The following is a 24,346-nucleotide window of genomic DNA, read 5'->3' on the forward strand; positions in this document are numbered from 1 at the left end:
AATGAAAATAAAAATAAAAAGTAAAACCTAATCAAATATGTGAATGCAAAATATATGTCTGAAACAAACAAGTTTTCATTCTTCTTCAGAAATCAAAATATGATTGAGAAGAAAGAAAAATGAAAGGGGGTTATCAGGTATTCTCTCTCATGCTCAGAGAACAGCGAAGGAAAGTATGATGCCCCTAATATGGCATTTGAAGGGAAAATTTTCAGTGTTACTGGCACACGTTCAAACTTGTGCAGGATGAAGGGAGGGTTTTCAGTGCTACTGTGGACACTTAGCTCGGGCTATGTATGGATTCTGATCATAAGTACGTAAGTATATAAGTACATAAGTATTGCCATACTGGGACAGACCAAAGGTCCATCAAGCCCAATATCCTGCTTCCAACAGTGGCCAATCCAGGTCACAAGTACCTGGCAAGATCTCAAAACAGTACAATGCATGTTATGCTGCTTATCTTAGAAATAAACAGTGGATTTTCCCCAAGTCCATTTTAATAATGGCATATGGACTTTTCTTTTAGGAAGCTATCCAAACCTTTTTTTTTAAACCCTGCTAAGCTAACTGCTTTTACTACATTCTCTGGCATCCTGGAAGGTTTTTTTTCTCCCACGTGTTTGTTTTGTTTTTGAAGTAGGGAGGGAGAGATTTTAAAAGTGCTGAATGTTCTCACAAGCACAGGCTCCCTGCTTACCACACACCTCTTGTGCTCATGTGCCAGGCATGTGTTCCTCTCCCTTAACTTCCCAATGCTCAACATTAACAGCACTATTAGTGTTGAGCACTGGGAAGTTATTTTGCTGTGCTCATAGTATTTCCCGGTGCTGGTCTGTACAGCAGCAGAGTTTTGAGCATCTCCCCATCAGTGTGCTGTTTTTTTTAGTGTGAACTGGGAATTCAGAAAGTAAGTTTATTAGAAGGTGCCTATTGTAAGACAGTTTTACAAAGACAAGCGTCTTTATAAATTACTAGCATAAGTGGCAGAAACCATGCCTAACTGCAGGTGTAAAAGCCCATGCTTACAACTAAGTATGCACATAGATTGGCATATTCTGGTGCTCATTTTTCAAAGCTCATAGACTTACAAAGTTACGTGGAGGGGCATTTTTGATATGACGTCTAAGTCGAGCTTTGAATGTTTTGTGCTAAATGTCCCAATTCCGAATAGGAAATACAGCCATTTTCAAAATCTTTTTGGTCCATATTTGAAAAAAATAAAATAAAAGTCCCAAGTGCAAAACTCACAAAATCAAGGCATTAGGATGCCAGCATTCTTAGTAGACTGGCCACACAGACATCCTAAGAGAGCAATGGGGCACCCTAGGGGGCACTGCAGTGGACTTCAAATAAATGCCCCCAGGTACACATCTCACTGTTGCTCCCTTTTCTTGTCTGCTGAGCCCTCCAAAACCCACTACCCCCAACTTAAGAGACCACTACAATAGAACTTATGGGTAAAAGGGGTCACCTATATGTGGGTAAAGTAGGTTTTTGGTAAGTTTTGGAGGTCTCACTGTTTCCATCACAAGTATTACAAGTAGAGTGAGATATGGGCCTGGGTCCCCTTATCTACAGTCCACTGCACTGACCACTACACTACTCCAGTGACCTGCATGTTGCTCTAACGGAACTGGATATAACATCTGAAGTTGTCATAGAGGCTGGTGAATACCATTTTATTCACATTTTTGGGGGGTGGGAAGGGGTCAGTGACCACTGGGGGGTAAGGGGGGGTCATCCCCGATTCCCTCCAGTGGTCATCTGGTCATTTAGGGCAGCTTATGACTTCTTCATTCTGAAATCAGGTCTAGAGCAAAACACTGAAGTTTTAGCCCTAGACATTTTTGTTTTGTTCCATTATGGCTATAAAACATCCAAGTGTTAGGAATGCCCTAATCCTGCCTTTGAAACGCCCCTGACACGCCCTCTTGTGATTTGGAAGCACTGCAGACAAATTGCATAGACAAATGTCCGAAAATACCAATTTGCATGCTTTGAGAAGAAATTTGTAAAAATGCTGCTTTATGACACTTTTTGGATATTTTTCTCTTTCGAAAATGAGCCCTGATAGTAACCTATATAACTTTGCAAGTCTATGTGCTTTGAAAATGAGCACATAATCTACACGTGTATGCTTTGAGTCTGTCAGACTTTTCTAGCATGTATCGTTAGGAAAATAATACTGTCTGACAGATTGTTTTCAGTGTGCACTGTGACAGACTTTGGTTGTTCTTTCTCTCTGTACAAAGATGATAGTGTGATACACAGCCCAGAATAGTAGAGTTTTCTTAGTGGCCAGTGGATGTAGGTTTAGACAAAAGTGGCTTTGAGCATAGGTTCAGTGATTCTATTTCGTGTACATCTGTGGGTGGCTGGTACAAAGAAGTATTGAAATACGCCAGAGCAATCAGAATTGATAATCAGTGAGACAGCCGTAAACGATAAGGATGTGACCCAGGAGCACAAGAGTAATAAGACAGATCAGAAAACCCAAGTGAAGAGGAAAGACCATAGAGAGATCATGAGATAGGTTAGGAGCTCAACCACCAACTGAACTCTTAACCGAAAAGCATGATAAATAAGGGGATCAATATTTAGAATGATTTAACTGGCCAGGAAAGACTCCTGCTTGGTTAAATCACAGTGAGCGGGCCATCCACGGATTTTCAGTGGCACTTAACCGCACAGTGCTGCTGAAAAATCCAGTGTGATGGCCATGGCACTCTGGCACTGAAATCGGGGATGAGCCAGGAGTTATGTGGGTACTAGCGATATTTAGTGCTGCTACCCCCATTGCTAACTAGGCATGTAGGACCTTGCAAAAGGCTGTTAGCTATGCAGGTCTGGCACTGAATACTGGCTGTGCCCACATAACTTCTGGGCACTGCTGAAGACCCGGATAGCGCCCAGCGCTGAATCTTCAGGTCTAAATTAGTTGGTCATAACCTATATAAAGGAACCATCTACTGATCTCACAGTAATAAACTGGATGCAACATTATGCAGCCAAAATCACTGCTGAGAGTTCTACTACCATGGACATTCCCCTATTGATCCCATAGGGAAACTACACTAGAATCCTCCAGAATTTCCTCTGGCTCGCTTTACACAGGCATCTCCAATTTGATTAGGGTTTCATCCCTATAACCAGGTCCAGCCACCAATTTACATACCATTACTGCTACAGACCTCCACGGTTCGTGGGGGAAATGACCGCCCATCTTTTGGTTCCTTACTCCTGCTGCTTTGTTCCTCTTTTTGCTTCAGCAATTTCAGTACCATGATACTTCCTGACCGCTGGTCTCACCTTGTATTTGGCTTTAAGTGGACTAGATCATTTTTGGCTGCATTCCCAAACAGCCAAAATAAAGAAGGCATTGATTCCTGTAGGCCGGTAGTATCATCTAGCCAGTCGATTTTTCAGAATTGCCGTAATGAACATGCTTGCGACACAATCGTACATCTTGGAGACCCACTGTATGCAAATCCATCTCATGCATATGTAACCCACTCCTCTCATCCAGAAGCAGGTTCAAGCTCAGGAGGTGGACTCCTTGAGTTGATCTTGGGGTTTGGGAGACTGGGTACACACTACTCATTCCAGGGTTCCTCCAGGTTACACATAGGAACCACATAGCAATCAGGAGAGTCAAGAAAAATTAACTGAACTTTATTTAACAACTGGAACTCTGCAGCAACAGTCTTAGGAATCCTCAGCATCCAGCTATGATGGTAATCATTCACGATCTTACGCAGTTACAAGAGCAAATTAGTCTTTCCTTATTTGGGTTATGCACTCACACAAAACCCCATTCGCCTGATCTGCAACCAGTTGACACTCTACAATCATCTTCTCCGATTATCTTTATCGTCAGCAGAGAATTGGACCCAGTATTCACTGTCCAAGCCTTTCAGGGGTTTACTCTGAAAGGAATCATCAGCCATGGGCAGACAGCATCCTACCCTTTAAGCCTAGTTTGCGGCGAGACTCCCCAATCTCCAGCCCACAGGTCAGCCTCTCTATTCGGCTCAGGAAATTAACAGTAATAGCTTCGATCCTGCTCCCTTCTCAAGGGTTTCTCAGCAGGCACCCCTCTTTAGTTCCAAAGGGTCACTTGGCGGGGGGGGGGGGGGGGGTTAGACTTTGTTGACACAGGCTACTAAGGATAGGTTTCACAGCACTGCCCATCCTTAAATAGTAATTCATCAGCTCTACCCCACACTGAGGCTCCTCAAATCAAGACATCCTCCAGGGTGAGATGGACTCATGATTATTTCCATACTGGGTTCCTCCCATGCAGGGCTTCAGTATAACAGGGGGTTACACATATTCTTTTGTGGGAATCCTAAAACCTGACTGTTTAGGGGTGCCTTCAGGAGAGGATTGAGAAGCACTGCTCTAGAGGATAAAAAGTTATAACGTCCAGGGCCGTGCTGACCCGGTAAGCGAGGTAAGCATGGCAGGGGGGCGCTTCCCTCGGGGGGGCGCCGCCGCACCATGCTCACCTCGCTCGCCCTCCCATTTCTTTTTTTTTCTTTTTAAATTTACCTCCGTGGTGGCGGTTCCGGCAGCGCAGTGTCAGGGAAGGAGGCGGCGCTCCCGACGTCTCTAGCCTTCCCTTCGCTGTGTTCCGCCTTCTTCTGACTTCAAGGATGACGTCAGAAGAAGGCGGAACACAGCGAAGGGAAGGCTAGAGACGTCGGGAGCGCCGCCTCCTTCCCTGACGCTGCGCTGCCGGAACCGCCACGGAGGTAAATTTAAAAAGAAAAAAAGAAAGAAAAGGGATGTTGGGGGGGAGAGAAGAGGGTGGGCAGCCGCAGTTGAACAATGGGCGCGGGAGGGCAGGGGAGAAACGACTACTACTACTTAGCATGGATGCGAAGGGGGGGCATGGATGCGAAGGGGGGGCATGGATGCGAAGGGGGGGGGGGAGAAGAGGGCGGGCCAGGCTGGGACATGGGAGAGAGAGGAGCATGGATGCGAGGGGGGGTCATGGAAGGGAGAGAGGGGAATTGCTGGAAAAGGATGAATGGAGGGGGCAGGGGACAGAGGAGCATGGATGGGCATGGATTGGGAGGGCAGGGCTCAGGGAGAGAGGGGAATTGCTGGAAAGGGATGAATGGAGGGGGCAGGGGACAGAGGAGCATGGATGGGCATGGATTGGGAGGGCAGGGCTCAGGGAGAGAGGGGAATTGCAGGATAGGGATGAATGGAGGGGACAGATGGGCATGGATGGATATGGATTGCAGGCCAGGCCTCAGGGAGAGAGGGGAATTGCTGGATAGGGATGAATGGAGGGGGCAGGTGACAGAGGAGCATGGATGGGCATGGATTGGGAGGGCAGGGCTCAGGGAGAGAGGAGAAATTGCTGGACATAGAGGGGAGGGAAGAGAGATGAAGGAGATGAAATGAGGGAGGTGTTTGATTCTTGCCCCTAGTTCTACAGAATCCTTTGTATGACTCTAGAAACCCCATTTGACCTCTGCTGTGAAACATAAACAGAGAAAACAGTTATATTAAAATCTTTCTTCTAAAAGATCTTTAAGCACTAGAACAGGTTAGCTTGGAGAGGAGGAAGGGTTTCTATTACTGGGGATCTATTTTTGACCCTGCAGTTTTCTCTTGCTCCTTTGGGTTTCCATTTCCAGCTCATTCAGGGAACTGTGCCTTCAGCCTTCATTCGCAACTACCTGGGGATTTCTCTCATTTTAGATACCCACCTAAATCTCCAAACCCAATCATCATGGTGACAGAAATTGGCCAGAGGCAATGCATCAGGCTCCTTCTTAAACTCTGCTCTCATGGGCCCAAAATCAAACAGGTACAAATCAAGGTAGGGTATACACAAAAAGTAGCACATATGAGTTTATCTTGTTGGGCAGACTGGATGGACCGTGCAGGTCTTTTTCTGCCGTCATCTACTATGTTACTATGTATGTTACTAGATGCCACCACTGCACCCTCCTCCTTGAACAGGAGCACTGCCTCCACAGCATTCCCAGGTCTGGCCAATCTGGGGACCCAAATACTGGCCCCAGGAAAAGAACCTAGGTACCACTGAGCCACCAAGCCTGCTTGCTGGATGTTTTAAGAGCAGTCTACATGTACAGATGTCTGTGATAGTAGGTAGGCATAGGAGAATTTACCTGAAGGCAGACAATGGACTAGATAACCTCAAAGTCCCTTCCAGTCCAATGTGTCTGTCATTGCAAAACTCCTTTGAGGTTCTTTCCAGCCCAGTCTTTCTATGACAATGACAGTATCCAAGTTGGCAAATTTCAGAATTCTATTTTAGTATACTTTAATGTATTAGCTTCAAATCTTACACTCTCAGTTAAGGCCAGAGTGGCTTGCAAGGAAAAAGAGATAAATGGAGATATATGAAGAAAGAAGGTGGTTCAGGTTTCAAAAGCCCATCCAGTTAGGTGAATAACTGTTTTCACAACAGAGTGAAATACAAATTATCTTTAACACACAGTTGAGAGCCATCAATCCAAATGCAGAACAGATGGTCTGCCTATAAATGTATCCCAGGTCCTGCAGGATACCCCTCTATCTCCAGAACTAAAAATCCATGGCTTTCTTACCTTTGGTAGATAGTAGAAGAGTGGTCCGACCCAAATCAGTACCACAAGGACCACACAGCTGGTGAAGAAGCCAGAAAGCTATAGAAAAAGTGGACAGGCTGGTAGTTATACAACATAATCTCAAAAGAACAGAGAAAGCTTTTTACATAGATTCAGCAAGAGTTAAACACTAGCCACCAGATGGCCAATGCACAACTGCCCTATCTGTGCATTTTAAAAAAATGTTATAAATAAATAAATATACAGATAGTATTAGGCCATTTCAATTGTTAAAAGGCCTGATAGCTGTTTAAAAGTAGGCGGGGCAAGGGAGGAGCAGGGTAGGGCCAAAAAGTCTACATAGTGGTGATATTTAGCCACTGTGAGTAAGATCAAGTTACCTCCTTAATCCCCCAGTGGTTGCTGTCCCCCTCCCTCCCCCAAATATGAAACTAGCAAGAGATATTGGTCTCTATGCCAGCTTCAGAAACTATGGACGTTCACGGTACTAAAATATATTTTTTAATTAATTTCTTAAGTGACCTCCATGAAGAGTTGAGGAGTAACCTAATGGTTAGAGCAGTGGGCTGAGAACCAGGGGGCACAGATACAAATCACACTTCAGCTGCTTGTGATTTAAAAAAAAAAAACTGTAAGCCCTCCGGGGACAGAAAAATACCTACCGTACTTAATGCAGCACAGTAGGCATTTTTCTGTCCCTGGAGGGCTCACAATTAAAAAAGACAAAAATCACAAACTGCTGAAGTGGGATTTGAACTTGTGCTCTGGTGCTTTCAGCCCACTGTTCTAACCATTAAGCTACCCTGCTGTTCTGCATGGACATCTATGTGGCCACCTTATAACCTGGACATTTCAATGCTACCACAAAGATGTCTATGACCCTTGTTTTACCCTGTTCATAATTTGGATATTTCAGTTTGTAAAACGGATGTTCATGATGGACATCACTGGGACATGGACATCCATTTGTCATGTGTTTCAGAACAGGCTGTATGTCTGCAGATCCTGTTCTAGAATAAATGAGAAATGGACGTCCATATATCACATACCGACTTGGACATATGTATTGTGAGTTGGACATCCTTTCCAAAATGCCATTCTGTGTGTAGAAATAGTGCCACACACAACAGAAAAAGCCACTTTAGAAATGAACACTGTCAAAAAAAGAGCGGCATGACAAGGGGATATAGGCATACGAGTAACAGCATATAGATGTACGCATGGGGATTTGGTTTGTATGTATGTATGTATGTATGTGTGTGCTGCCAAGGGGAGTAGCCAGACCTCGCTGGGAGGGGGGGCCAGAGCCCGAGGTGGGGAGGCACTGTTTGGCCGCCCCTCCCCCCGAGCCACCGCTGCCACCACCACATTGGACCCCCCTGCCGGCCTGCCGACGACCCCCTTGAACCCCCCTCCCGCCACCAACCCTTCCCCGCCATCGCCACCCGCCCCGCGGCCGCATCAGATACCTTGTTTACTGGCAGGGGTCCCCGAACCCCGCCAGCCGAAGAGAGTCTTCTTCAGCGCCGGAGTAGCGCCTTTGTTCAACGAAGTTCCTGGTGCGATCAGCTGTTTCGACGCCTTACGTCCTGCATGGGGCTACATGCATGGTGCAGGACGTAAGGCGTCAAAACAGCTGATCGCACCAGGAACTTCGTTGAACGAAGGCGCTACTCCGGCGCTGAAGAAGACTCTCTTCGGCTGGCGGGGTTCGGGGACCCCTGCCAGCAAACAAGGTATCTGATGCAGCGGCGGGGCGGACGGCGACAGCGGGGGAGAGTTGGTGGTGGGAGGGGGGTTCAAGGGGATCGTTGGCAGGGGGCCAGGGCCAAATCTATGGGGGCCCAGGCCCCCTCAGGCCCCACGTAGCTACGCCACTGGTGCTGCCACTAATACATGTATCGAGTAGATTTTGTAAACCTGCATATACAAAAGCAGCTAATTAAGGACCTGTCCTTTGAAAATAAAACTTGATCCTAAGGGAGATAGTTTTCAACATCAAAGAGGTGAGCGTGTTCCCCCACCCCTCTAGAACACTTCTCCAAACTCAGGACCCACAGACTAGTTAGTCGGGGGTTATAGGTGACCTGGAGAAGGTGTAAATGTCACCGGGGAAATTTTCCAAGGTATACGTGTAGTGTCATTCTGAAATAAAGAATATTCATATACTTGGAAGGACCACCCTGACCCAAGCCATTCCCTGAACACGCCTCCTTTTTGTTCACGTTAAACCCAACATTCTATAAAGTAATGTCTTACAGACAGTGCATTTTTTCTAGCAAAAAAAGGTGCCAGTACTTGAATGCAAGGCCATCCTTCAGGGGTGGGATGATCACTAAGGGACCCACCCGCCCCACAATAGTCAGTCCCCTTGCAACTCAACACAGAATCTATGAAAAGGCACAATTGCTGTTAAGAATCTCTTTCATTAATACTTGGATACCATGGGTCAATTTTAGCAGGTACTGGAAAAGATGCCAGTACTCAGTACCCCCCGAGCACCCCCTGAAAAAAAAGCTCCACTTTTATGTGCATGCCATTTGCACATACACATCAGCTATTTATGCAAGCAAACAACACTTAAGTCTTCTAAAACTTATTCCTCACTATGGCCCCGATGCTGTGAAGCAAATGCGGGCACTAGAGGCCATTAGAGCTGGACTAGTGCCTGAATTTCCTACTGCTGAATGCTCAGAGGGCTCTATCTCGTGGAACAAGCACACCAACATCTAACACAGGTAGCATGCAAATCGCACTTAAATTAGACCATTAACAATTTGCCTCGATGCTCAAAGAAGACCGCCCTTAACAAGGCCACCTTTAACACTGGGAACCTAACGCCAGCTCAGAGTTGGCGTTCGGTTACTGGACAGCAGCAAAGCAGAAGATCGTGGGGGATGCCTGAAAGGAGGAAGCCAACCTTGCCTGAAATACTCCAACCCACTGGCTTTGGTGCTCAGGTTCTCCTGTGGAGGAGTAGCCTAGTGGTTAGTGCAGCAGACTTTCATCCTGGGGAAGTGGGTTCAATTCCCACTGCAGTTCCTTGTGACTGTGGGCAAGTCACTTAACCCTCCATTGCCCCCCCTGGTACAAAATAAGTACCTGTATATATGTAACCCGCTTTGAATGTAGTTGCAAAAAACCTCAGAAAGGCAGTATATCAAGTCCCATTTCCCTTTCCCTATTTGAGATTCTACATGGAATGTTGCTACTATTTGAGATTCTACATGGAATGTTGCTATTCCACGTAGAAGCCTACCCTTGCAGATCAGCAACGCAGCTGCGCAGGCTTCTGTTTCTGTGAGTCGGACGTCCTGCACGTCCGACTCACAGAAACAGAAGCCTGCGCGGCCGCATTGCTGATCTGCAAGGGTAGGCTTCTACATGGCATGTTGCTAGTGGAGGAGTAGCCTAGTGGTTAGCGCAGTAGACTTTGATCCTGGGAACTGGGTTCAATTCCTGTTGGAATGTATTGTATTTTTACATGCATTGCCTGTCACCTATTATTTCTCTGTGATTACTCTGTGACCTCTGATGTGAATTACTTAGAGAGGTCACACAGCTATGCAACTTCCTGTGGGGGTCAGATGCAGCACATGCAGCACATGGAGCACATGGAGCTCATGATCTCTCCTAACCTGAGAGGATCTATGGTGGTGTGAGCATCCATTACCATCTAAGCACATGGAAGGAGCTGATAATACAAATGTATAGTAATATGTATATATAAGCCTGTCTGATTATAATCTAACTACAAACTGTGAGTAAACAGATGTTTTGTTACTTCAACTTTAAAGTGACTCAGCAGTGAATTATTCAGGGGTGAATGAGAGAGAGATGAAGAAAGAAATTAACATTTCTAAAGCTGAAGCTGTGTGTACTAAAATCTGCTAATTATTTACTACAAATAATCCAACAAAAGGGTTATGGGCCCAGGGCTCAGGAATTGAAAAAGAAGAGAAATATTACCAGGCAGAAAAAAAGGCCACATTTTTCTCTTAAGTTTTAAAGGAAAGATTCAGTCTGTCTCTCTCTCCCCCCACACAGCAGACAGAAGGCTAAGAAAATGGCTGAGGGAAGAAATTCACCATTTTTCTATTCTCTCAAGGTGCCTAAATTAACTGAGTTTAATTATCGGCAGTGGGAACTAAGATTCATATGTCTCCTTCGAGCAAAAAGATTAGATATATGCTTAGACCAAGACAGAACAGCTGAAAATATGGCTGAATGGGACAATGCAAACTATTATGTGAAGTGCATGCTTTTGGAAGCTCTCTCAGAGAAACAAGCCATATTAGTGGAGGGAAAAGATACACCAAAGGACATTTTATATAAACTGAGAACTATGTATGCAACTACATATGCAAAGCAGCAACCAATTTGGCTGGCAGAGTTGAATGAAACCAAATTAAGGGATAAAAGTAAATGTAATGATCACATTATGCATCTTATGTCTTCATTTCAAAAGCTAGAACTTTCTGGAATTCCCATGTGTGATGCATTGAAAAGAGCATTTCTTTTTACCTCACTATCAAAGAAGTTTGATGTTTTTAGGTCTGTAAATGAGGCCATTGAAGGGCAATCTTTTGAACAGGCAACATCAAAACTAAGGCAGGAATGCATAATAAATGATTCTGAGGAGATGTGTTCTCAAAGCAAGTCAGAGAGAAATGAAACAAATTTCTTGGCAAAGAACAGAGGAAGGCGGAGCTATGGGAAAACTCCACCCAAGGGCAAGCTGATTTGCTACTCATGTGGAAAGGAGGGACATGTATCTAAATGGTGTAAGGAAACACAAAACACTCCCTCTAGCTCACCTAAGCCAATGGAACTAAAGAATTTTCAAACCAGGAAATGTATGAAGGACAAAGATAAACACAAGGGCTTTCTAATGGCAGAAAAATCTTTGACTATGGTAAATAATAATTCAAATGAAAGTACTTGGATTTTGGATTCAGGGAGCACATGCCATTTAACCAATTGTAAAGATTTCTTTCAGGAAATGTGTCCAGAGGAAGGTATTCTTAAAACTGCAAACGCAGGGACTGCTAAGATCCAAGCAAAAGGTATTGGATTCTTAAAATGCAAAGTGTCTAATGAAGTTAAAGAAATTCCTGTAAGTGATGTCTTGTATATTCCCCAAGCAGTTTGCAATATGCTTAGTGTATCTACATTAGATAAGAAGGGATTTGTGATTCATTTTGAAAACAGTAAGTGCACAATCTCTAAAAATGATGAAGTGTATGCTGAAGCTTTTATGCATAATGATGTTTATAAGCTGAACATTTCAGGTGAAGCCTCACATATGGCGCAAGTAAGGAAGAATGATGGTAAATGTAGTCTGGAAATCTGGCATCGCCGCCTAGGACATCGTGATTCTAAGGTGATCCAGGATCTTTACAGTAAGCAACTGGCCACCGGCATTCAGATAAGTGCAGATGCTGGTAAAATGGAGAAATGCATAGACTGTGTTACTCAAAAGGGTGTGAGACCCTCATTTCCTGCATACACAGGAAATAGGAGTAATAAAGTACTGGACTTAATACACAGTGACTTATGTGGACCGTTTAATATCCCATCATTGGGAAATAACAGATTTGTGCTAATATTCTTGGATGATTTCTCTAGATATTGTGTGGCCTATTTGCTGAAAGAAAAAAGTCAAGTCACAGACATGCTGAAGAAATACGTAGCCATGGTGAGAAATAAATTTGAAAGAAAACCAAAGGTTCTTCAGACCGACAATGGTGGTGAGTTCACTTCACAAAGCATGCGCACATTTCTAGAACAAGAAGGCATTCAGCATATCACAACAGTAGCTTACACACCAGAGCAAAATTCTGTTGCAGAGAGAAAATTTAGGTCACTTGTGGAAATGACCAGATGTATGCTGTCAGATAGCAATCTCCCTAAAAGACTATGGGGGGAAGCCATTCTCACAGCAGTGTACCTACAAAACAGAATGCCAACTAAAGGCGCGGAGCGCACACCACATGAGACATGGCATGGTAGGAAGCCAAACCTGTCACACATAAGAACATTTGGAAGTACAGCATATGCTCATGTACCAAAGCAAAGAAGGCATAAGCTGGATTCCACAACAGAAAGGGGCATTTTAGTTGGCTATACTCCAGGACACAAAGGATATAGAATTTTGAATCTGAAAACTGGCATTGTTGGCATAAGACATGTTACATATTTTGATGAAAACAAAAGGGTTGATAAAGGCTGGATTATCCCAGATGAGCCTTATCATCCAGAATATGAAACTAGAACCATAATAGACATGCCAGTGTATATAAATGCCATACCAAGGCAGATGTCTGAAAGCAACTCATCTGTATCTAACGAGGAACAGGCAGAGGAAGCAGACACAGAAAGGATCATTGAAGAAGACAGTACAGTTGGAGAAGGGGAATCAATTGGAGAAGAACTCTCAGATTTAGAGGATGCAGAAAGGTCAGACCAACCTGTTGTCAGACGCTCATCCAGGGAAAACAAAGGTGTTCCACCCCCAAGACTGTCTTACCTAACAAAGTCAGCAGAAGCTCAAGAGCCCTTAACATGGGATGAGATTGAGAAAATGCCAGCAGAAGAAGCTGCTGAATGGCATAAAGCTGCACAAGAAGAAATTGATGCATTGGATAAAAATAATACTTGGATTCTTACAAAATTACCTCCTGGCAAGAAAGCTATAGGATGCAAATGGGTATTCAAGTTAAAAAGGAATGCACAAGGAAAAGTGGAAAGGTATAAAGCCAGATTAGTGGCAAAGGGATATCTTCAAAAATATGGAGAAGATTTTGATGAAGTGTTTGCACCTGTAGTGAAACACACGACAATCAGAACACTTCTGAGCATTGCAGTCTCAAAAGGCATGCAAGTCAACCACATTGATGTGAAAACAGCGTTTCTTCACGGAGATATAACTGAAGACTTGTACATGGAACAGCCAACAGGTTTCATAAATACAAAACAAAGACAGCTAGTGTGTAAATTAAACAAAGGTCTTTATGGATTAAAGCAAAGTGCAGAATGTTGGAATGATAAATTGCATGAAATATTGACAAATTTAGGATTTAAGCAAGGTGAAGCAGATAAATGCTTGTACACTAGGTGCACAAATGGACAATATGCATACATTTTAGCTTTTGTTGATGATCTGCTCATTGCAAGCAAAAGTGAGCAAGAGTACAAGGACATTGTAAAGTGTTTAAACCTCAATGTTGAGATAAAAGAACTTGGTAATGTGTCATACTATCTTGGTATAGAAATTGAGAAACAAAATGATGGTTCTTATCTTCTAAGCCAGAAGCAGAAAATAAATGAGCTTATTGAAAGTTTAGGTATGCAAGATGCCCAAGTTGTAAGCACTCCCATGATCACTGATTTTCTGAAGGATGAAACAGTAAGAGAACCTTTACCAGATAACATCCAATATAGATCAGCCATAGGTAAGCTTTTATATCTAACTACCACATACAGGGCTGATATAGCAAATGCAGTAGGAATTTTGAGCAGAAGGGTCAGCTCACCTACCAAATCAGATTGGACTGCAGTTAAAAGGATGGTAAGGTATTTAAAGGGTACCATTGATTGTAAATTAAAGATTTCAGCCAATAGTAATCCAAAACTAATATGTTACTGTGATTCAGATTGGGCAGGGGATCATTCTGATTATAAATCCACAAGTGGATATGTGTTTATGTATGGAAATGTACAAATTTCATGGGCCAGTCATAAACAAAGTATTGTGAGTTTGTCTTCTACAGAAGCTGAATATGTGGCCGTATCGGAAGCGTGCAGAGAACTGATGTGGATTGAAAAACTTTTGCTGGATTTTGGAATAGCTGAACAGAGACCAATCCAGATAATGGAAGATAATCAGAGCTGCATCCGACTGTCACAGAATGACAAGGTTCAGTCACGCACCAAGCACATCGCAACGAAATACCACAACGTGCGAGAGTTGGCAAAAGAAGGGGTCATCAGTCTACACTATTGTCACACCAGTGAGATGACAGCTGACATCATGACCAAACCGTTACCCAGAGAACATTTTGTGAATCTGCGTATAAAGCTTGGACTTTGTATGAATAAATAATTGCATGACAGTTATGCATGAGAAGGGGTTTGTTGGAATGTATTGTATTTTTACATGCATTGCCTGTCACCTATTATTTCTCTGTGATTACTCTGTGACCTCTGATGTGAATTACTTAGAGAGGTCACACAGCTATGCAACTTCCTGTGGGGGTCAGATGCAGCACATGCAGCACATGGAGCACATGGAGCTCATGATCTCTCCTAACCTGAGAGGATCTATGGTGGTGTGAGCATCCATTACCATCTAAGCACATGGAAGGAGCTGATAATACAAATGTATAGTAATATGTATATATAAGCCTGTCTGATTATAATCTAACTACAAACTGTGAGTAAACAGATGTTTTGTTACTTCAACTTTAAAGTGACTCAGCAGTGAATTATTCAGGGGTGAATGAGAGAGAGATGAAGAAAGAAATTAACATTTCTAAAGCTGAAGCTGTGTGTACTAAAATCTGCTAATTATTTACTACAAATAATCCAACAATTCCCACTGCAGTTCCTTATGACTGTGGACAAGTCACTTAACCCTCCATTGCCCCAGTACAAAATAAGTACCTGTATATATGTAAACCGCTTTGAATGTAGTTGCAAAATACCACAGAATGACTGTATATCAAGTCCCATTTCCCCTTTTCACTTTTATTCCTGTCTGCAGGGATGGGGGGAGAGAGAGAGGTGGCAGCAGCTCTGCAGGTTCTCAAAGGTGTCCTTCTGAGCCAGAAGGCTTTCTTTCCATCTACAGGACCCTAGGACTGGAGCACCTTCTTGAGGAATTTCAAAAGTGTTCCACCTCTGTCTCTTCCCCCTGGTCAGGGCTCCCTGCTCCCCAGTCACACCGCACATGAACACAAGAGCTCTGCCTACCGCACAGGTCCTGTGCATTCCCCCTTCTTACTTCCTAATGCTCAACAATAACAACACACCTATATTTGCATGACATTAGCATTGAGCATTAGGGAGCTGTATGCCGCGTTGTTTCGGGGATATTTTTCCAGCGCTGTTCTTTTGACCTATGTATTCTAAAGAAAAAGTTTGATTTAGAAGAGAAATCTCCTTCAGGATTTTCAATCAGAATGTTGTTTTTTACTAAGAGTTAATTGCTATAACACGTTGGGACATTCTGTTGTTTCTCTTCTGTTTACTGAACTGACTGCTTGAATTGCAATCATCTATCAAAGACCATGAACAATACTTATGGGTAAAAGATTGAAGGTGAAATTTGGCGTTGTCTTTAAGGATAATTTTACTTGAAAGCATGGAAATGGACACTACTTTGGATAGAATCACTATTCATCACGCTACACGGGACCAAGAGTTCATTATCTGATACCATTCTGGATGTTACATTGGATTAGAAGTTTATCATCTGGTGCTAACTTTATCAGAGAAAGCTGAAAAAGTGTGGCTCTTTTTGTGGAGAGTAACTTACAATGCAAGAGTTGCTTCATCTGTCACAAGCTAAGTAAAAATAATTTTTTCTAATTTCTACTGATTAATTGAACAGTTTGCTAACTGTGTATAAGTTAGGTAGGCAGGCTGGGACTCTTGTGCTATGATGGTTGGAAGGTGGTATTACTTACAGAGTGGTCTTGGTCACGTGTAATGCACCGAGCACTGAGCACGATTCACAAATTATTATACTACATATTCTTTTAATACTTTCTAGTAGAATTGCTATTGATTAGAGAAGTTGTTTTGGAAATACCATGCCTTTCTCTCATGGTGCAAACCTGTTGCTCATACCTGAGTGTGTCCACCAGCGCTCTCCAGAATGTTGGTGGTAGCGAGGGTGGCAGAGTTAGCAAAGCAACTGAACAGCGAGGAGATGGTATTGGAAATCCCATGAGCCAGGAGTTCCTATGAAACCACAAAAAGAAGAGAAGAGCACAGACTGGGATTAGGAAGTCGACCAATACTGACTGGAGAACTGCAATTGTAGAAAGATACTGGAGCGGTCCTTGTCTCTTTTAAGGACAACTAAGGGCGTTTTGGATTTCTCTGTTGACAAATGCCAGAGTGAAAGCTGTATATGTTTCATACTGAGCAGTGATTCAGGAGAAAATGAGGATACAAAGAGTCACCTTGCATCAATTAAAGATTCTATTGTTCCTTTATTATTGTTGAAGTTCTTTAGTCAATTTTAATAGCTTCATATATTAAAGAAGCTTAGAGAGGTTCTGGCAGCTCTACTCTTTAATCATTCTTTCCAGATGAGGACTGGTTCTAGAGAAGTCAAATAAGGAGACATCTGGTAAACACTGGCCAGTTCATTTGACCTCGGTGTTGGTGTTGAATAAATGAATGGAGTCACTACTTAAGAAAAGGATAGTGAAGCATATTGAAACTAACAGATTACAAGATTCAAGGCAGCATTGTTTTACCTAATGTAGATCATGGTAAACAAATCAGATCAATTGCTTTGCCTAGAGAATTAGATCAGGGGTAAGATCACAGTCCCACTATAGTCTACATTCATAGCAAAGCAGTAGAGACCATATGACCAACATGACCTTGGCCATTGGTATCACTGCCTGAAGAGCATTGCGGTGCTCTTTCAATGGGCCATTGCATGAAAGTTACGGAGCATGAGTTGCAGGAGGAGTGTACACTCAGTCTCCCCAGCAAAGTGGCACTGCTATGGTTTAGCAAAGGGTAGCAAATCCTTTCCCTTCAATTTGCCACCCCACCCAATCTCCAAATCCTATTCTTCTCCTGCTCTTTCTCACAATCCCTAAGCATGCCAAATGATGGTAGATAAAGACCAGCATGATCCATTTGATCTGCCTATAAAGGTTGGCAGGGTTGTACATGCCACTCCATACAAGTTACCCCTCTCCCCCTTGCTGTTAGGGTTGTAACTGCCAATCCATGCAGGTTCCCCCTTCCTCCCACTATGCTCTTCTAAAAGTCTGAAAGTTATTTATGTTTTGCTTTGCGTGGCATTACTCTATACTTTTATTCCATCTTCTTGCTACATAAGGATCCTTTGTCTATTCCACACCTTTTTGAAATTTGTTACTGTTCCTGTCAGGGCCTGTCTTAGGCAGAGGCGACCAAGGCGGCCGCATAGGGCCCCGCGCCTAAGGGGGCCCCACTCTGCCTCCGCTCCGACCTCCGCTCGCCTCGGATGACCATCCGCATCATTCATGATGATCCCGCGGCTCGGCCACTCCACTTCTGGGGAGGGGAGGTTTCATGATAGCATTGTGCTTATTATTTCAATCAGTTTTTTTTGTACAAGTTTAGCTTCATTTGTCTTTATTTGAAATTTCATAAATAAAAAAAAATTTCTAAAAATGGAATAATCTTATCAATGGGGTGGAGCTAGGGTGGAGGCGGAGCTAGAGGTGGGGCCCCACCAAATTGGTCTGCACAGGGCCCCGCACTTGCTAAGACTGGCCCTGGTTCCTGTCCCCACCATCTCCTGTGGAAGAGCATGCCAGGCATCCACCACCCTCTTTGTGACAAAGTACTTCCTGATGTTGCTTTTCAGTTTCCCTCCTTGCCATGTCATTTCATGTCCCCTACTTCTATAGCCTCCCCATTTTTGGAAACTGTTTGGTCATTAATATCTTTCAGGTATTTAAGTGTCTGTATCATATATCCTCTGTTCCTCCTCTCCTCCAGGTATGCATACCCAAGTCTTCAATTCTCTTCTCATACATCTTTTTTATTTATTTATTTGTAGCATTTATACCCTGCTCTTTCCCACTCAATAGCAGGTACAGACCCCAAACAATTTTGTTTGCTTTCCTCTGAACGGCTCTATGTCCTTGAAAAGATATGGCCTCCAACACTGAGCACAATACTCCAAGTTCGGTCTCATCAACAGGGGCATTATCACCTCCTTCTTTCTATTGGTTATGCCCTTCTCTATCCAGCTGAGCATCCTTCTGGCCTTAGCCATCACCATGTCACATTGCTCACCACTTTAAGATCATCAGTCACTATCCCTCCAAGGTCCCTCTCCTGATCTGTGCATAGCGGCATCTCAACTCCTCTTCAAAATAGATCCTTTGGATTTCTTCCTCATAAATGGATCACTCTACATTTCCTCATATTAAAGCTCAATTGCCAAGCATTAGCCTGTCTTCTAATTTTTGTAGATCATTTCTCATGCTTTCCACTTCCTGTAGTGTGCCCACTCTATTGCTAATCTTCATGTCATCTGCAAAAAGGCCAACTTTTTCCTTTTAACCATTAAGGCAGTATCACTCACAAAAATATTGAACAGAATCAGACCCAGGAGAGCTCACTGAGGCATTGTACTACTCACCTTTCTTTCTTCTGAGTTCCTTTTACCACTATATTCTGTTGCCTGTAAGTTTCTGATCCAATTTACCAAGTTGCTCAGTTTATTCATGAGCCTCCGATGAGGAACAGTATCAAAGTCTTAGATGAAATCTAAGTAGGCCACATCCAACACGTTATTGATCCAGTTTTTTGTCACCCATTCAAAGAAATCTATCAGATTTGTTTGGATTGACCTACCTTTGGTAAAACCATGTTGCCTCAGATCTTACCTTCTGACTCCTTATAGTCCTGCTTGTATCCTTAGACCTTCCTTCCAAAATTTGCTGGTCATTCCGTCCCACTGTTTTATTACCCACAAACATAGAAGACACTCCATCTTTTCAGTAAAAGGTCCTTATCTTTGGAATGCCCTTCCTATTTATCTATGCTCCCAATCTTCTCTCGGCACCTTCAAAACTGGCCTAAAACATATCTCTTCTCAGATGCCTATAACGATTGGTGCTGAAGTTTGAAGAGTCCAGTTTTCTTTGGAGCCTTTCCCTTCCTCTCCTTTTTGTTTTACCTCACTACCTTTTCTATTGCAACCTCCTTTCCCTGTTTTCTTCTGCCCATTTATCTTTTAACATTGTTGGATTGTAAGCCACCCTGATGGTTTTCCCAGAGGGCAGGATAGGAAATTCCGAATAAACTTGGAAACTTGGATCTTGCAATCCATTGGATTGTTCAGATTGCACTATCCTTTCCTTCAGTAACTTCTCCATTATCTTTCCCACCACTGAAGCAAGGCTTACTAGCCTCTAGTTTCCCACCTATTTTCTGTTACTTTCTTTGTGCAGAGGGCCAATATCAACCTCTCTCCAAGGATCTATTAAACATATCCTTTAGAGGATCCACTATATCCTCTCTGAGCTCCCTCAGTATCCTGGGATGTATCTCATCGAGTCCCATGGCTTTGTCCACTTTTAGTTTTGCAAGTTGTTCATAAACACTTTCTTCCATGAACAAATGTGGTATCTGCATCATCCTCATATGTATCCTCCATGTTAATCATCTGCAGACCTTCCCCTGATTTTTCTTCCATGAACACTGCACAGAAGTATTTGTTAAACGTTTTTGCTTTGCCCTCATCCCTTTTCCATACATTGGCCCTCAGCACTTTTGAGTCTAGCAATTCCACCTCTGGCCTTCCTTCTCTTCCCATTATACCTGGAAAAAAGTCTTGTCACCTCGCTTTACAACTTTGGCCATTTTTATTCCTTTGTACGTATTTATGCCATCCTGATGTCTTTTTTTATCGGTTTTGTTTTCATCTTGCTTTTGTTTACTTTCTTTACATAAAGATCCGTTGCCCCTTTTTAAAGCCTCTTTCATAGCTCATTGTCTTTCTGCTTTCTTTATTTTCTCCCACTCTGCCAGCTCATCCAGGTACTTATCCATTCAGGCGGCACCTCGGTTTAGGCACAGTGAAAGCCTATTCTATAATGGCACCTGAACATCCAGATTCCATTATAGAATACTAACATAATCTGGCATTGAGGTGCCTTAGTGGTTAGTGCAGTGGACTTTGATCCTGGGGAACTGAGTTTGATTCCCACTGCAGCTCCTTGTGACTCTGAGCAAGTCACTTAACCCTCCATTGCCCCTGGTACAAAATAAGTACCTGAATATATGCAAACCGCTTTGAATGTAGTTGCAAAAACCTCAGAAAGGTGGTATATCAAGTCCCATTTCCCCTTTTCCTTACATTTACGCACCCCCAGTTACATCAACCAAAGACCTGCTGTAACTGTAGTCATGGAAATGCAGCAGTATTCTGTAAGTTACCCACAAGCAAGAGCCCTGCCCATGTCCCACCCATTCTCCATCCATGTGGGTGCCTCCCCTTGCATTTACACACTAGACCACTTGCGTGTGCTGTTACAGAATTGCACTTAAGTACCTTGCTGGCAAATTTGCAGGTAAGTGTACACTAACACGTCCAGTGTGTTTGAAATCCAGGAATTTTGAGTTTGATGTGATTAGATTCCACCCTAGCTTTTATATGAAATCACACTGTGTATTGATCACTGCCACCGACTCCGACATCAGTCACATTGTCTCCATTCAAAGGTACTAAATCCAGGGTTGACTGCCCCCTGGTACGTTCCATCACCATTTGTCTGAGCAAAACTCCTCATAGGCATCCAGTATCTTTCCAGATTTGCAAAGTCACCCAATATCACCTCCTATTTCATTCCCATCTCTGCAATATCATTGATCAAATCTGTCCCATTTTTCGAACACAATCCATGGGAAATCCTCTTTTCTCTAGACCCCTGCATTTCGGCCACTTTAATATTGTTTTTGATATAGAGAGCTCCTCCTCCTTTTTTGCCATCTCTATCCCTCATGAATAGGTAATAGCCATTTATGGGATTCATTGAACCAATCTCTGTAATAGCCACAGAGGCGTATTTTCAAAGCCTCTGGAACCTATGGAACTTTGTACATCTAAGTGCTTTGAAAATAAGCCCCACAGTGTCCAAGTCCATTTCTGGCATTACGGCTTCCAGGTCAGGAATATTTCTTCCTTGCTCTCCAGATCAATTTCTGAGTCCCTGCTCTCCCCAAATCCTCACACTCTCTCTCTTTCCACTCTCCCCTTGGAGCTCCTAACCAACTTGTTCACTGTTTCTTCCTTAGTAGCCATCTCTAACATGGTTGGCTGCTGCTTCTACAACTAACTTGGGTGTTTTTTCACACCTTATTCTTTTGATGCATGGTTGAAACAGGAACTGTTTGAACTGTGGGGCTCTGTATTTACAGAATCCACACATGATTCAAACATCAGTTGGGGGATAAAGGTTGGGCAGGGGTTGAGAGTTGGTGTGAATAACCTGGAGGACGGGAGAAAGGATGAGATGCAGTGGAAAGGGATGGGGGTGCTGTGGGAAGGTGTGTGAGAGAAAAGGGATTAGTCTATGAAGGAACTGAGAGAGAGTGGAAATGGGGCAGGAGAAGCAATGGAAAGGAGTAACAGCAGGCTGGGTAGGAAGTAGGAAACAGAAGAAAGGGGCTGAAATCCAGGGAGGGAATGAGTGACAGATAAGGAATTGGGGCCGCTGAGGAAATGAAAAGCAGAGGAAGGTAGATGAATGCTGAATCCAAAGGAGCAGGTGAAAAACAGAGGGTCAATGGAAAGCTGGGGAAGAAGTGTAAGGCGAATAGAAGGGCTAGGAAGAGGGCGAGAGTAAAGATGGTAATCTAGAATGTAAGTGAGAGTTAAAAAGAGAAAGACTGAGGACTTGAGGGTTAGAGAGCAGTGGCGTAGGAAGGGGGGCGGTGGGGCGGTCCGCCCTGGGTGCACGTGCTGAGGGGGGGGGGGGGGGGTGTCGGCTCGCTGGTTCCCTGCTCTTTCTGCCCCGGAACAGGTTACTTCCTGTTCCGGGGCAGAGAAAGCAGGGAAGCAGCAGAGCCGACGCAGCTCCCAGTAACGTGCACTGGGGGCGGATCGGCCCTCCCGCCTGCCCCCTGCTGAAAGGTAGGGTGCGTTTCAGGGGGGAGCGCTCCGGAGGGGGGGCGCCGCGCCCTGCACCCGGGGGGGGGGGGGGTGCGCAGCGGCGACCCTCCCCGGGTGTCAGGCAACCTCGCTACGGCACTGTTAGAGAGAGGTAAAATTTAGCTGAGTGGTGAAGGAAAGCATAGACCTATGTTTTCTGTTAATTTGAATTTTACAGTCAGTCAGTGAAGGAATGTGGGGGAGTATGGTAGCAAGTATTCAGTGATTCACACTGAAGGGCATGGCTGGCATACCGGAGCGGGTCTGTACAGGAATGAAGTTAGATGGTCACGCAGAAGTTATATAAATAACCAGGATCTGGAGTGGAGGAGTAGACCAGTGGTTAGTGCAACAGACTTTGACCTTTGGAACTGGGTTTGCTGCTCACTGTAGCTCCTTGTGACTCCATTGCCACAGGAACAAATAAGTACCCCTATATACTATGTAAACCACCTTGAATGTAGTTGCAAAAACCCACATAAAGGCAGTATATCAAGTCCCATTCCCTTCCTTTATGTAAAATACCTGGAACATAGAACAGCCCTATTATACAGGTACAAATATTTTTGGGGCAGAATTTGCTTTCCTCAAAAGTGTGAGAAGACGTGAGAGGACAGACATTGACTTCTTCAAGCTATCTCTTGACTGACTTATGCTAACTACGTTTGTTTGGCCTGTATAATTTTATGCACCTTCTGCCAAAATAGGTAGTGCTAAAGGCAGGGGTGTAGCCAGACTTCGGCGGGAGAGGGATTCAGAGCCCGAGGTGAGGGGGCACATTTTAGCCCCCCCCCCGGTGCCACCGACCCCCCCCTGCCATTGCTGACACCCACCCCCCCTGCCATTGCCGATCCTGTCGTCGCCGCCGCCACCACCAACTTTGCTCCCCCTTGCCGACGACGCTCTCGACCCCCCCTCCCGCCGCCAACCTGCCGTCGCCCACCTTTACTGGTGGGAGACCCCAACCCCCGCCAGCCGAGGTCCTTTCCGTGCAAGGCTTCCTTCTGCTTCTGACGTCCTGCACGTTGTACGTGCAGGACGTCAGACTGACAGAACGAAGCCTTGCAGATCTGCAAGGCTTCGTTCTGTGAGTCTGACATCCTGCACGTTGTACGTGCAGGATGTCAGAAACAGAAGGAAGCCTTTTGCGAGAAGAAGAGGACCTCGGCTGGCGGGGGTTTGTTGTCCCCCGCCAGCAAAGGCAGGCGACAGCGACGGCGGGTTGGCGGCGGGAGGGGGGGTCGAGAGGGTCATCGGCAGGGTCCAGGGACAAATCTATGGGGGCCCCCCTGGCCCCACGTAGCTACGCCACTGGCTAAAGGGCATCGCTCATTAGTAAGAGGCAGTTAACAAGATTAGCAAGTAACTAATCAGTATTATGTGTATGCACTAAAAGCCATGTATGTATTATCCTGGAATGTACTTATGGAAATCAGAATATTTTAATGCTCTATAAGGTGTGGCACAATGCTTTGTAATTCAGACAGAAAATCTGATTGCTGAATCCTTGTCTCTCAGCACTGATCAACAAACACTTTCTTATAATGCTATGGAAGCTGGTTATTTAATTCTCTACTAGTATTGGTGGATGGGAATCTGGAGAGTTTGAACTGGACTGTTTTAGATTGCCCAGGGATACTGGTTACCACTTGATGCCAGTTAAGAAAAGTTCTTCTTACTACATTGCTGTGTATGGCTGGGTTTTCTCTGTGATCCCTTCAATGTCTCTTGATCTCACTTTTCTTTCCTCCTGCTAGTACAAAGCCAATATAGCATTATAGAAACTCTGAAGGTGGTTTATTGAACTGAATAATTTGGTCAAATATTTCCACTAGCACTTTTGTTACTTCCA

The 24,346-nt window shown here is 44.1% G+C and overlaps 1 protein-coding gene across 1 annotated transcript in view; it reads right to left on the reverse strand.

Annotated features, from left to right (window-relative positions):
- SLC26A10 (solute carrier family 26 member 10) overlaps positions 1-24,346 on the reverse strand; it is a 162,666-nt gene that overhangs the window by 91,537 nt on the left and 46,783 nt on the right. Inside the window, 2 exon segments of the mRNA XM_030196594.1 lie at positions 6,594-6,671; positions 16,446-16,559. Of these exon segments, the coding sequence (XP_030052454.1) occupies positions 6,594-6,671; positions 16,446-16,559 (192 nt within the window).

Source organism: Microcaecilia unicolor, chromosome 3 (assembly GCF_901765095.1).
Source record: "Microcaecilia unicolor chromosome 3, aMicUni1.1, whole genome shotgun sequence".
Taxonomy (NCBI): Eukaryota; Metazoa; Chordata; class Amphibia; order Gymnophiona; family Siphonopidae; genus Microcaecilia; species Microcaecilia unicolor.